The 15,504-nt window shown below is 48.8% G+C and overlaps 1 protein-coding gene across 11 annotated transcripts in view; it reads left to right on the plus strand.

Moving 5' to 3' along the window:
* The first annotated feature begins 1,324 nt into the window (after positions 1-1,324).
* phf20 (PHD finger protein 20) overlaps positions 1,325-15,504 on the plus strand; it is a 49,688-nt gene continuing 35,508 nt past the window's right edge. For 9 of the 11 annotated variants that reach the window (XM_033041824.1, XM_033041833.1, XM_033041834.1 and 6 more), the window contains exons 1-2: positions 1,356-1,638; positions 15,335-15,436. In XM_033041824.1, the coding sequence (XP_032897715.1) occupies positions 15,354-15,436 (83 nt within the window). In that variant the 5' untranslated portion in view covers positions 1,356-1,638; positions 15,335-15,353. The other 2 variants (XM_033041825.1, XM_033041826.1) reach the window with 2 other exon arrangements.

Genomic DNA, 15,504 nt, shown 5'->3' on the forward strand with positions numbered 1-15,504 from the left:
GCTAACGGACTTATTCCGGCACTTTGTGTCCCTTATGTGTATTAACCAGCACCTGCAGTTCTTTGTTTCTATGGTTTTGCATTTTTTGTACATATTTTTAATCCAAAAAAAAGTTTCGGTTTAAAAAAAAATCCTGCAAGTTGAAAATTATTTTATCTTCACGTTTAAGAAGCAATTAGACACGTACATGGATATGGGCCATACGCGGGCAAGTGGGGCGAGTGCAGATGGGACAAGTTGGTCGGTGCGGGCAAGTTGGGCCGAAGGGCCTGTTTCCACGATGTATGACTGTTTTTCCAGTTTCCCCATTGAAAATAGCTCTGAAGTTTTGGCCAAGCAATAGATCTGATCCATAATAACCAACGTAAGGTGAAAGTCCTTCTCCTAGACTAGCTGTTCTGCTTTTTACCACCATTTATATTGAATAAGACGCACGCTTTCACACTCGATACAAATGACACTCGCTACATTTCCTTGTATCGACCTTCCAGCGGCCGGAGCGCATGCGCCGGGGAGGGAAGGGTGAGCAGCGGCTGTAGGGGAAGAAGGGCGATCTCTGTAAGGAGTGGAGGCAGGAGAGTCCGGGACAAGGGGGTTGGAGGGGTGGGTGGGTGGTATGCGGGCTGGGAGAGGCGCAGGAGGTAAATAATCCACGTTGCTTTCTCTCTCTCTCTCTCTCATGTCTTTCTCTTTCTATCTCTCTCTCTCTCTCCTTTTACTCTGTCCATTCCCCTCCCTCCCCACCCCTGGGGAGCCAGCCTGACCCCCTGTCCCCACTCCCATTCCGCCCTCCTGGGGCCGTCGGGCCCAGCCACAGAGAGAGGGAGAGAGAGAGAGAGAGAGAGAGGTGGGGAGAAAGGGAGAGGGAGAGAGAGAGAGGGGGTGAGAGAGAAAGAGAGAGAGGGGGAGGGAGAGAGAGGGGGGGAGAGCGAGATAGAGAGGGGAGAGAGGGAGGGGAGAGAGAGAGGGAGGGAGGGAGAGAGGGGGGGAGAGAGAGAGGGGAGAGAGGGGGAGAGAGAGAAGGAGAGAGGGAGGGATAGAGAGACGGGGAGAGAGAGGGAGGGAGAGAGAGGGAGAGAGGGAAGGAGAGGGGGCGAGAGAGAGAGAGAGGGAGGGAGAGAAAGAGGGAGGGAGGGAGAGAGAAAGAGAAAACAGAAAACCCGGGCGGTGTGAAAAAAACCCCGCGGTGCAACCGAACTTGCTTTTGATTGACAGCGGGCATAACCAATGGTAGATAACGGCGGAGCGGGAGGGCCTATAGGGGAAGGGGTGGGCGGGACGTGGGGGTGGGCCCCGCCCCTTTGAGAGGCGAGTTTGGTTGCAGCGCGCAGTAGAATCCCACCCGGACGGTGCGTGTGTGTTTGTGTGTTTGTGCCTCTCTCTCCCCCCCCCCTTTGCTGATACTGTCTCCCTCCCAGACCCTCAACAGGGGAGGGTTTACACATTTTAGGAAGTTGTTGTTTTTTTGTTCATTTTCCCTCCCCAAAGCAGGGGGAAGAAGAGAAGGAATCAGTTTTCGTGTCTGTGTGTTTGTGTGTGAGTGGAGTTTGTACATTGGCGAGAGAGGGAGAAAGAGGAGGTGAAAAAGAAGAGTCGTCACGGCGGAGGCGGCGGGATCAGCAGGATGGAGAGAGAGAGGTAGGAGGGGGATAAGGGGGTTAGATTGAGAAAGGGGGAGGGGGTGGAAAAGGGGGAATGATAGGGGGGGAGGGAAATGTGGGGGGAGGGGGAATGGGGAGAGGGAAAGCGGGGAGGGGGGGAATTTGGAAAGGGGAATAGAGTGGGGGGGGGGAGATATGGAGGAGGGGGAGATAAATAGAGAATGGGGTGGGGGAAACAGGAGGGGGAGGGGAAAGGGGAGGGATGTGACGGAGGGAGAGAAAGGGGAGGGGACAAGTGAGGAGGAGGAGGAGAGAAATGGGGCTGATGGGGAGAGAGAGAGAGTGTGGGGGAGGGGAGGGAGCAAGGGAGGGAATACACGGGTTAAGATTGATACGCGGGATCCGGGCGCAGATGAGCGGCTGCCCGCGGGGGGGAAGGAGGAGCCCGGGAGCCGGCCACGTTTATTTATAACCTCCCCTCCTCTCTCCGGGTCTGTACCAGCGGCCGGTGGAGAGACGGCACACATCACACTGGGGCTGATACAAGCTTCACCCCCGGGGCAGCGAGCGCTCCCACCCCATCGGCTCTCAGCCCTATTCCCTGCACTAACCCCCTCTGTGTCTTAGTCCCACTGCCCCCTCCCCTCTACGACTTAGTCTCCCCCCCCCCCCCGTGTCTACCTCACCTGTGTCTTAGTTCTACCCCCCCAGGTCTTAGGCTTACACCGCTACCCCACCCCCTGCTTTATCTCCTGCCCCCCAGAGGGATCCACCACCCTCTGTTGTCCAAACAACATCGATCTCATTTTGTATCCTCCACCCCCCCTCCTGATAAAAATCAACTTCCTGTCCCAGGGATTGGCCCTGTGGACCTCATCACTGCCTTCAACAAGGGTACAACCTTTTTTTAAAAACAAGGGGCAAAACGGAGCATCGGTTTCCAGCGCCTGGAACAACTGAAGTAGCAATTCCTCAGCTCTAAACTCCACCCCTGGTGTAATGGAAGCCAGCGTGCTCCTCTCCTAAGCATGGAAGTGTAACCCCCTCCACACGCACAACCCCCTCGCCTCCCCACACCCAACCCCCTCCCCGCGCACCTCCCCCCAAAACGCACACCTCCAGATTCAGGCAGTTTCTTCCCAGCTGTTATCGGGCAACTGACCCATCTTATCAACAACAAGAGATAGAGTGCCGGAGCTACCATCTAAGGCCTTAAAGTCCATCTTTAATCAGACTTTGCTGGACTTTATCTTGCACTAAAAGTATCAAGATTATCATGTATCTGTACACTGAGGATGGCTTGATTGTAATCTATATTTAAGAGGGAGTTGCTATATTTAAGAGGGAGTTAGATGTGGCCCTTGTGGCTAAAGGGATCAGGGGGTATGGAGAGAAGGCAGGTACAGGATACTGAGTTGGATGATCAGCCATGATCATATTGAATGGCGGTGCAGGCTCGAAGTGCAGAATGGCCTACTCCTGCACCTATTTTCTATGTTTCTAATCGTGTGTGTATGAGGTGTGGGCATGGGTAGGACAATTACTGGATAAATCCAGAGGGTGATTTGTGATGGGTGGGGGTGGGGAATCAATAGACAGAACTGGAGTATACAGAGAAGGGGATGGAGACTGGATGGTTTCCCCAGGGCTAGAGAAATGTAGATGTGTCCATGATAGTTTAGTTTATTGTCATGTATACCGAGGTACATTAAAAGGCATTTTTGTTGCATGCTATCCAGTCAGCGAAAAGAATATACATGATCACAATCCAAGCTGTCCACAGTGTACAGACACATGATAATGGGAATAATGTTTTTAGTGGAAGATATAGTCCAGTAAAGTCCCATTAAAGATAGTCCAAGGGTCTCCAATGAGGTCTAGACTCAACTGCTCTCTAGTTGGTGATAGGATGGTTCAGTTTAGTTTAGAGATACAGCGTGGAAACAGGTCCTATGGCAAGCCAGCGATCACCCGTTCTACCCTACACACTAGGGACAATTTGCAGAAGCCAATTAACCTACAAACGTGCACGTCTTTGGAATGTGGGAGGAAACCGGAGCACCCAGAAAAAACCCACGTGGTCACAGGGAGAACGTACAAACTCCGCACAGACAGCACCCGTTGTCAGGATCAAACTCTGGTCTCTGACGCTGAATGGCAGCAGCTTTACCACTGCGCCGCCGTGCCACACCAGTTGCCTGACAACAGCTGGGGGAAAAAATAGCCCCTGAATCTGGAGGTGTGCGTTTTTAAACCTCTGTACCTCTTGCCTGATTGGAGAGGGGAGAAGACTTGTCCCTTGGTTATGCTGGCCTTCGACAGGGTCCTTGTGTAGTTGTGCCAAAGAAAAGCTGAATGCTTTCACTCAAAGAATGGGGCCATTAAAAACACCAATATGTAAGATCAAAATGGGGAACTCATGCCTGTGGGTAAGCTGTGAAGAGAACTCAGAGGATGGAAGCAGCCCAGAGGGTGTTGGATCAATAAGCTGGGCCACATTCCATGACCCACTACTAGCCTGCAATGGCTGTCACTTTAGCTTTTAAGTCAATTTATTATTGTCATATGTACCAAGGTACAGTGAAAAGCTTTTTGTTGCGTGCTTTCCAGTCAGCGGAAAGGCTATATGTGATTACAATCTTACAATCTCACCGTCCACAATATGCAAATACAGGAGAGAGAGAGAGAATAATGTTTAGTGCAAGGTGAAGTTTAATTAAAGATGGGACTTCTCCAGTTGTTGGTAGGATGGTTCAGTTGCCTGATGGCAGCTGGGAAGAAACTGTCCCTAAATCTGGAGGTGTGTGTTTTCACACTTCTGTATCTCTTGCCGGATGAAAGAGGGGCAAAGAGAGAGAGGCCAGGGTGTGACTGGCCCTTGATTATGCTGGTGGTGTTGCAGAGGCAGCGTGAGGTGTAGTTACAGTCAATGGGCCGGTTTGCTTTACCAGCTTGCTCTTTGCAGCGATTGTTAGACAGGGCTAAATTGGGCCTAGCACCCGCCAATGCAGAGATAAGAAACGTTGGTCAGTGTTCCTGTTCCTTGGATAACAATCCTGAACTACAGTTAGTTTCGAGATATAGTGCGGAGGAAGGCCCTTTGGCCCACTGAGTATGCGCCGACCAAGACTCCCGTACACTACACTATCCTACACACTAGGGACAATTTAGGATCTTTACCAAAGCCAATCAACCTACAAACCTGCAATTCTTTGGAATGTGAGAGGAGACTGGGGCACTCAGAGAAAACCCACGTGGTCGCGGGGGAGAACGTGCAAACTCCGCACAGTCAGCACCTGTAGTTGGGATCAAACCCGGGTCTCTGGCGCTGTAAGGCAGCAACTCTAACGTTGCGCCACTGTGCCGCCCCCCTCCCCCTCCAGCTGTAGTTGAGTGTGTTGTGTGTTACTCATGATTGAAAAGCATAAAGATGTGTGCACTTGCTTCATCATTTTTAGCATGGTTACATCTTGGGCTGGTGTGCCAGTGAGGGTGACATGCAGTACTGGAAGAGGCCCTTATAACAGAGATGGCCTCTTAAGTCATACGTCCTACCCTTCCCCTGTGTCAGCCCGTCAGACATTCTTTCCGGGTACTTATGTCATTTGTTCAAAATGGGGAGAAAGTTGGAGAGAGGAGGTGTGACCTGAAGAAACTGGCTTTATAAGAAGTGCGGTTCAGAATGGCAATAATTCGATGAGATAACGTTCCTCTTTATTTTAGAAACTCGATGATGTAACTCGATGTATGTAAGCATTTTACACATGTTATATTGTAGACATGAGAAACTGCAAATGCTGGTTTACAAAAACAAAACAAAACAGAGTGTTGGAGTAACTCAGTGGGCCAGGCAGCATCTCTGGAGAACATGAATGGGTGACATTTCAGGTCTGGAAAAGGGGCCCGACCCGAAATGTTGCCTGTCCATGTTCTCCAGAGATACTGATACACAGAACTGCAGAAACAGAATTGCAGAAACAGGAGACAAAGTGCTGGAGTAACTTTACTGCTGCACTTTGTGTACATTTTCTCTCCAGAGATGCTGCCTGTCTCGCTGAGTTACTCCAGGACTTTGTGTCATGTTTTAAGTGTTATATTACTGAAAGTAAGTGTCTTTGCTTTCCTCTTTGGTTGCGACATTGGGTCTGATGCATCTGTGAGTGGTATGCGAGTATTTTCTTACACGATTGCTTCTGGGCTGCATGAAAACATTTACTGGAAGTAAGCTGTGGATTCAATGCCTGCAGTGTCTTTACCAACAGCACTGCAGTTGTTGTTTACTGTCTAGTTTTGGACACTGTCATGTGAAATCATTCTGAAGAAGCTGAACAGAATGCTGGCAATTCTGTGTGTGGCCATTATCAGTTTAGTTGGAAGAAGGGTCCCAACTAAGAATCAAGAGTGTTTTATTGTCATATGTCCCAGGCAGAACAATGAAATTCTTACTTGCAGCAGCACGACAGAATGTGTAAACATAGTACTCTGTAAACAATATAGTAAACAGGCACACATTTGGAGGTTGCAGTGTGTAAAAGTCTGGTGGTTGTAGGGAAGACACGCTTCCTAAACCTGGATGTTACAGTAACCCCAACGTTCCCCATGCATTTATTTCCCTCCACAGATGCTGCCTGACCAGCTGAGTTCCTCCAGAAGTTTGTTTTTTGATCATTTACCAATTAACAGATTATTGAAGATAGACGCTAAAGGCAGGAGTAACTCAGCGGGACAGGCAGCATCTCTGGAGAGAAGGATTGGGTGACGTTTCGGGTCGAGACCCTTGTTCAGTCTCGACCCGAAACGTCACGCATTCCTTCTCTCCAGAGATGCTGCCTGTCCTGCTGAGTTACTCCAGCTTTTTGTGTCTATCTTCGGTTTAAACCAGCATCTGCAGTTGCTTCCTACACAGATTATTGAAGGTTTAAAGTGGAGAATGGTCCTCCAGCATTGCTATTTTTTTGGTCTGTTAGGATTTTATAAAGCTCACAATAGTCAAAAACTGCTTCTTCCTCTTGAACCATACTGCGCAACCCTACGCCAGCCATTGTACTGCGGATTTTTATGCAGAACACAGTGTGCTGGAGTAACTTAGCGGATCAGGCAGCATCTCGGGAGGACATGGGTAGTGACGTTTCAGGTCTGGATCCTTCTGAGCCTGACTTGAAACATAACCTATCCATGCCCTCCAGAGATGCTGCCTGACATGCCGAGTTACTCCAGCACTTTGAGTTCTCCATGAGATTCCAGCTTCTGCTGTCCTTTGTATCTCATCTTTGTGGGTAGCATTCCGTACAGGTCCCACCACTGATTTTTCGGCAACTGGTGCGCCTGCACCTCCTTTAATCCGGACGGACACACTTGAAATTCTCCCACCCCCTGGAAGTCGCCATCCCCCCCCGTCCCCGAGGCCGGATGAGCCAGTCGATCGACCTCATCGGGATCTCCACACCGTTTGGTGCGTCGACATTGCCCCCTGTGGCCGGATCTCTGGAACACCGGCCCGGCCGGAGCCGACAGATCCGCTCCCATAGACGACTTCTGAGGCCGACTTTGTGAGCCGGTATCTCGGCCCCTGGGCAGCCCAGGCGGACTCCTCTCTGAGGCCGTGACCTCCGTCGGCACAACGGATTATCCAGGAAGGTGCTGGAACCAAGGGTGGCGGAAAATTGGTGGTGGGCCTGTAGTTCGGTTTGTCCTTTTATGTCTGGTTACTGAGTATTACTGATAATAACATGATATTATTGATGGTTGTAGGTTTATGTATAGTGAACCTATACTAGTAAAGCTACAGCAGGCCAGAATGTCATTGATCCATTCCAGGTGCATTTGACAATGAAACGCTCTCGACTCTTTGATAGTCAAAGTCACTTAGTCAAGCAGTCAGCTGGATCTGGCATCGTGATTACAGGGCACTTTCTGATCAAGCTAAAGATGATGTGACCTGGGAGAACAACCCATTTGGCAGCTCCATTGATTAGATTCTATTTTTGGTGATTGCACTGAAAGGCTTTGGTTAAGTTGTGAATTTATTCTTCTGAAAATTTATGCTTCTGAACGTCCTCTGGTCCTCGATTCCCCTACTCTGGGCAAGGAATTCTGCGCATCTATCCAATTTATTCCCCTCATGATTTTATGCACCTTTATAAGAGCACCCCTCATCCTCCTGCGCTCCAAGGAATAGAGACCCAGCCTACTCAACCTCTCCCTATAGCTCACACCCTCTAATCCTGGCAACATCCTGGTAAATCATATCTGAACCCTTTCAAGCTTGACAATATCTTTCCTATAACATGGTGCCCAGAACTGAACACAATATTCTAAATGCGGTCTCACCACCGACTTATACAACTGTTACATGACCTCCCAACTTCTATACTCAATACTCTGACTGATGAAGGCCAATGTGCCAAAAGCCTTTTTGACCACTTTATCTACCTGAAGAATGGTTTCGGCCCGAAATGTTGCCTATTTCCTTCGCTCCATAGATGCTGCTGCACCCGCTGAGTTTTTCCAGCACATTTGTCTACCTTCTTATCTACCTGCGACTCGACCTTCAATGAACCATGCACCTGCACTCCTAGATCCCTCTGCTCTACAACACTCCCCAGAGGCCTACCATTCACTATGTAGATCCTGCCCTTGTTAGACTTCCCAAAATGCAGCACCTCACCTCTCATTTAAAGGATGGCATGTGTATGCGTCGCGCTCCCTCCGTACTGCAGTGGAGTGTTGGCCTTGTTCATAATGCTCTCGTCTCTGGAGCAGGGTTTGGCCTTCTGACTCAGAATCAAGGGAGCCACAGCTGTCGCCCAGTTTTTACCAGGAGGTGTTGTCAAAGTATCAGTGTTTAGTTTGGACAGTCTCTGGGCTCATGTAGTCACCAAGCATTCTTGGCCAAAACAGTTCTCTTGGTTTTCACGCTGCCTCGGCAAGGCCACCAGCACAATCAAGGACCAGTCTCACCCTGGTCACTCCCTCTTCTCCCCTCTCCCATCAGGCAAGAGGTACAGAAGTATGAAATTGCCCACCTCCAGATTCAGGGACAGTTTCTTCCCAGCTGTCATCAGGCAACTGAACCATCCTATCAACAGCTAGAGAGTGGTCCTGACCTCCGATCTACCTTATTGGAGACCTTCGAGCTATCTTTAATCGGACTTTACTGGACTTTATCTTGCACTAAATGTTATTCCCTTTTTCTTGTATCTGTACGCTGTGGATGGCTTGATTGTAATCGTATAGTCTTTTTGCTGACTGGATTGCACACAACCAAAAACCTTTTCATTGTACCTCAGTACATGTGATAATAATCAATTGTACCATGCTAAAAGCTAAACTGACAGTCATTGCAGGCTAGTTGTGGGTGGTGGCAAGTGGCCCAGTTTATTGATCGGCACCTGTAGGCTGCTTCCATCCTTTGAGGCCTCTTCACAGCTTATCCACTGGCATAAAGTAAACTAACTAATCTGGCACACTTGATACTTTAGGGTAAGACGCAGGCAGATTTTCCTGATTACTAGATGTTAATCCATTTAATACAACAACACTTCCTGTAGTTTTCCACATGCAAACTGGAGGAACAGCACCTCTTATACCACGTTGGGTAGCTTACAACCTAATGGTGTGAACATTGAATTCTCCCATTTTAAATAACTAACCTACTAACAATCCCCACCCCCCCACCCCCCATCCCTGTGCCCCACCTGGATTTACACCCATTACTCCCCCTCCCCTTCCACCTCTTCTCTCCTCTTGCTTTACAAGTTTCACATTAATTGAGTGGAATCGGTCTCATCGGCCCACCGTGTCCTTGCCGATCAGCGATCACTCGTACACTAGTTCCATCGTACACACTCGGGACAATTTAAAGCTGAGTCTCACGTTGCGAGTTGACACAAGAGGTACCCCGAGTGAAAGACTCGTGGTTGTGTACGAGATTGCAAGTGTATGATCAAGAGTTTAACTGAGTTCCCACGGGTATGACAAGTTTGCCGTTTACTTGTCATTTCTGCGATGTTCCAAGTTCGTCTCCCGAGTTACTCTTGAGCCAAACCTGAATGAAGGTTTGTTTTAATAAGCAACAGTGTTATGTTTTAATAAGCAACAGTGTTAAAGAAGACCTCTCCATCCTGTGGCTTTGTTTTAAAGATAGAATTCCGCGCGGCCGCATCTAATGATGTGACCTACAAAGGGAAAATGCGCACCATCCAGTGCCAGAGCAGTTACACTTATGATTTGTTTGAAACACACAGGTTTGATATGTTTTAATTGAATTTACTGCCATGTCTACACACTGCGGGGAGACGGGAGATTAAATCTTTGAATGTGGACGGATGTGCACATCAGATTGTTGTGAGACGGAGCTCAGGGTTCGCCTCCTGAGTTGCTTTGGTGCCCAGGCGTGAGTTGAGGTGGAGAGAGGTTGGGGGGGGCGTCATTAATCTGTCTGGGGTGACATGGCTCTTGGGTTAGGCTGGGATCATTCTCTGCGGGGTGATCTTAGTGCGGGAGACAAGTGTAGGAGAGGTGTACTGACTGTGTGGGCAGAACTTTGGAAGTGATTACCCACCAGTCTCAAAAGCCGCTGTGTCTCCCTGTCCCTGGGATAGCAGGGGGCGATCAAACAGCACAATACCCCCCCTCCCCCTCCACGCCAACACGAAGGGCAACGATCCCAAGGCTTTAGCGTCAGAAACAGCGGGCAGGCGACAATCACCTGCCATTACACGAGAGAGATCATGCACTGTTGTAGGTCTCCTTTGCACGTCGGTGTTTCTGTCATTCTCCACTCATTGTTGGCCCTATCTATCACCATCCCCACCTACACCCCTCTGCTTCCCGGCCATGTGTGTGACCCCTTCCCTCCCCTCTCCAGCTCCCCGCCCATTGCACTGGCGCGGGGGCTTTGCACTGTCTTCACGTCGGCGATGCCAGCAGGTCCGTGCCAGTCGCCCCGGGGCAGTCGCTCCCTTCAGTTTCCCAGGGGGTCGGGACGGGACTGGAGTTGGGAGGCAAAGGTGGGGGGGGGGGGGGGGGGGTTAGGTGAGCAGGAGAGTGGGGTTGTTTGCAGTTGCAGAAGGAGGGGGCAAGGGCGGTACAGTTCCCAGTCTCAGCTCCTGTCCAGGGGGGTGGCCGGAGACGTCAGGACCAACGGGACACCGACCCCCAGGCCCACTGCAAGCACGGAGAACCCAGAGACCCACAGCCAGCAGCAACTCCAGCCCAGCCCCGCTCCAACTCCAGAGGAATCCGCTCCCCGATGGGCCGCTACGGCGACAAGTGGCAGTTCGCCCACAGCCCGAGCTGCGCCCCCTCATCCGCCACCCCAAGAACAAGACGTACCTTGCACACCATCAGCTTCTGCCCCTACGGGGAGCGTGTTCCTCTGGAGTTGGAGCGGGGCTGGGACACTGTGCTGCCTTGTCCTTGTGTCAACTCTTTTAATTCACTGTTTTTCTAAATGTTACGCAGTATAGTGGTCATACGTTTCTGGTGAGATTAAAGGTAACCAGAGCCTTGGTGGTTTAGAAGGGAACATAGGAATCAACACCAGTGAGCCAGAGGCTGAATAATGGATTTCCAAGCAATTGGACAGTTTATCATTTGAGTTCTATTGCAGTGTGCTGTTTAAACAGATGGCTGAGCAATAAGCTTTGCAGTGGGATAGACTATCAATAAGTCTCCCTGACAGTCCTGTCATCCACTAACTCATTGATTGAATCAAAGGCATAAAGTTGTATGTGAAAGGTCCACCACTGATTTTCTGGCACCCTTGGTTCCAGATCCTTGCCGGTTATCCATTTTGCTGGACCAACCTAGGTCACGCAACAATTTTTACAATACTCCTCTGACCCACTAATTATAATTCATAAGTTATAGGAGCAATATCAGACCGTACGGCCCATCAAGTCTACTTCTCCATTCAATCATGGCTGATCTATCATTCCCTCACAACCCCATTCTCCTGCCTTCTCCCCATAACCCCTGGCACCAATCAAGAATCTGTCAATCTCCCTTAAAAATATCCATTGTCTTATACAGCCGTCTGCGGCAATGAATTCCACAATTCACCATCCTCTGACCAAAGAAATTCCCCCTCTTCTCCTTTCTAAAGGCACGTCCTTCTATTTTGAAGCTATGGTTTCTGATCCTAGACTGTCCCCCCAGTGGAAATGTCCTCTCCAAATCCACTCTATCCAAGTCTTTCACTATTATACCCCCCCCTCCGCCCTGTGTCTGCACCATGGACTGCTAGAAACCTAAATTAAACAAATATAAACGGTAAATTTGTTGGTAAAACGTTGCCTGTTTCCTTCGCTCCATAGATGCTGCCTCACCCGCTGAGTTTCTCCAGCATTTTTGTCCACCTTCAAAGGTAATTTAAATGTGCTTATGCTTGACTCCATGACTATCACTTGGTCCTTGCTTAGAAGCCGTAACTAGGGGTTAAATGTAGGCAAAATAAGCTAAGAATTGTAGAATCCACCAACAACTGCAGATGTAAACAAATAACTCCATTCGGGGAGTGGCGCCACATGCAGCGCCATCTGTGGCCGCCCAGGGAATTTCAAGTGTGCTCACGAAATTTTGTCAAGATTAAAGGAGGTGCCAGACCCTCAGTTGCTGGAAAATCAGTTGTGGATCTGTAATGGAAACGGGCTCATCAAGTCCACATTGACCCACATCCGCCCATGTACACTACTTCTACATAATCCCACATTTTTATCGCGTTGTTCCCAACAACGCCTCTCAAATTCTGCCAAGCACCAACATTGGGGTAATTCACTGCAGCCAGTCAATGCACAACCCCCAGATCATCAGTAGGCACAGAGGACACAGGTTTAAGCTGAGGAGGGAAAGATTTAATAGAAACCTGAGGGGTAGCCTTTTCCACAATGTTCTATAGATTCAGGATCAGTTCCTGTGGATTGGAGGGTGGCTAATGTTATCTCACTTTTTAAGAAAGGAGGGAGAGAGAAAACAGGGAATTATAGACCAGTTAGTCTGACATCAGTGGTGGGGAAGATGCTGGAGTCAATTATAAAAGATGAAATAGCCGCACATTTGGATAGCAGTAACAGGATCGGTCCGAGTCAGCATGGATTTACGAAGCGGAAATCATGCTTGACTATTTTTCTGGGATTTTTTGAGGATGTAACGAGGAAAATGGACAAGGGAGAGCCAGTGGATGTGGTGTACCTGGACTTTCAGAAAGCCTTTGATAAGGTCCCACGTAGGAGATTAGTGGGCAAAATTAGGGCACATGGTATTGAGGTGGGGTACTGACATAGATAGAAAATTGGTTGGCAGACAGGAAACAAAGAGTAGGGATTAACGGGTCCCTTTCAGAATGGCAGGCAGTGATTAGTGGGGTACCGCAAGGCTCGGTGCTGGGATCGCAGCTATTTACAATATACATTCATCTTTAGATGAAGGGATTAAAAGTAACATTAGCAAATTTGCAGATGACACAAAGCTGGGTGGCAGTGTGAACTGTTAGGAGGATGCTATGAGGATGCAGGGTGACTTGGTTAGGTTGGGTGAGCGGGCAGATGCATGGCAGATGCAGTTTAATGTGGATAAATGTGAAGTTATCCACTTTGGTGGCAAGAACAGGAAGGCAGATTATTATTTGAATGGTGTCAAGTTAGGAAAAGGGGAAGTACAAAGAGATCTGGGTGGCCTTGTGCATCAGTCACTGAAAGTAAGCATGCAGGTACAACAGGCAGTGAAGAAAGCTAATAGCATGTTGGCCTTCATAACCAGAGGAGTTGAGTATAGGAGCAAAGAGGTCCTACTGCAATTGTACAGGGCCCTAGTGAGACCACACCTGGAGTATTGTGTGCAGTTTTGGTCTCCAAATTTGAGGAAGGACATTCTTGCTATTGAGGGAATGCAGCATAGGTTCACTAAGTTAATTCCCGGGATGGCTGGATGGTCATATGTTGAAAGAATGGAGCCACAGGGCTTGTATACACTGGAATTTAGGATGAGAGGGAATGTTATTGAAACATGTAAGATTATTAAGGGATTGGGCACGCTAGAGGCAGGAAGCATGTTCCCAATGTTGGGGAAGTGCAGAACCAGGGGCCACAGTTTAAGAATAAGGGGTAGGCCATTTTGAACGGAGATAAGGAAAAATGTTATCACCCAGAGTTGTGAATCTGTGGAATTCTCTGCCTCAGAGGGCGGTGGAGGCCAATTCTCTGGGTACTTTCAAGAGAGAGTTAGATAGAACTCTTAAAGATAACGGAGTCAAAGGATATGGATAGAAGGCAGGAACGGGCTACTGATTGTGGATGATCAGCCATGATCACAGTGAATGGGGGTGCTGGCCTACTCCTGCACATATTGTCTATTGGTGGGTGTGCAGTAGATGTAGTTGAGGCAGGTACTATCGCAACATTAAAAAAAACATTTAAACAGGTACATGGATAAGATTGGTTGAGAGGGATACTGGCCAAACACAGGCAGGTGGGACCAGTGTAGATGGGGCATGTTGGTCGGTGTATGCAAGTTGGGCCAAAGGGCCTGTTTCCATGCTGTATGACTCTTATGTGGGAAGAAACTGGAACACACAGAGGAATCTCTGGAAAATAGCAAGCCCTGTGCTTCAGAGGTTTATGGTAAAGCAGCTGTTGCAGTCTGAGCTTCCATTGTAACACTCCCACCATCGGATAGTGTTAGCCGTTGCTCCTGCAGGCAGCTGTTAGTTTTAATGATGCAGCATAGAAACAAATATGGGCACCAGGCCCCTGAGTCTGTGCCAACCAACAATCATCAGTATACTAGTTCTATCCTGTACCCGAGGGACAATTTACAGAAGCAAATTAACCTACAAACATGTACGTCTTTGGAATGTGGGAGGAAATCGGGGCACCCGGAGAAAACCCACGTGGTCACAGGGAGAACGTAAAAACTCAGAACAGACAGCACCTGTAGTCAGGATCGAACCCGGCTCTCTGTCGCTGTAAGGCAGCAACTCTACCACTGCACCATTGTGCCGGCCTTTTGACTAGGATTTTTTAGCGTTTAAAGTCTTTAGTGCATGGACAGGCAGCTGTCTTGTCATTCTCACAAGTGATGTCGGGAGTGGGCACAGAGGGAGAAACAGGCTCTTCAGCCCACTAAGTCTGATTAAAACACTAATCCTACCCTAACCCTGCATTCACATCAACTAACCCAGAATCTATCATTCATCTACTGCACAGACTAGGGGCAACTTAAGAGTGGCCAATGAGTTTGAGTTTAGTTTATTGTCATGTGTACCGAGGTACAGTGAAAAGCTTTTGTTGCGTGCTAACCAGTCAGCGGAAATGTGAAGAATGATTACAATCGAGCCATCCGCAGTGTACAGATACACGATAAAGGGAATAATGTGAATAACGTTTAGTGCAATCAAGTCCGATCAAAGATAGTCCGAGGGTCTCCATCGAGGTAGATAGTAGTTCAGGACAGTTCCCTGGTTGTCAGTGGGGTGGTCCCTAAACTGACCAACCCCCGTGTTCGTGGGACATGAGAAGAATCCAAACCAGTTGCTCCCACTTGGACACTGACAACGTGCAAACTCCACACAGACAGCACCAGAGGCCAGAACTGAATCCAGGATGCCAGAGTTGTGATACAGCGACTCTTAATAACCCCTCCCACCCGTTTTGGTTTGCAGGGATACCACCCTGAGTGCATTGTGATGTGTGCATTGGTAACTTATGAAAGTCCGTTTGTGCTCTTCCGTACAGGGAATAAAGTGTGTTGAAGATGTCCAAGAGACCTCCTACTCGACGGGGTATTACGTTCGAAGTGGGTGCTCGTCTTGAAGCTCGGGATAGACTGAAGAAATGGTGAGTGTTGTGCGGCTTAGTTTCTGGAGCCACCGCTGTAGTCAAAACTGCTTTGCACATGAAATGGA

The sequence above is a fragment of the Amblyraja radiata genome, chromosome 23, assembly GCF_010909765.2.
Source record: "Amblyraja radiata isolate CabotCenter1 chromosome 23, sAmbRad1.1.pri, whole genome shotgun sequence".
Classification (NCBI taxonomy): Eukaryota; Metazoa; Chordata; class Chondrichthyes; order Rajiformes; family Rajidae; genus Amblyraja; species Amblyraja radiata.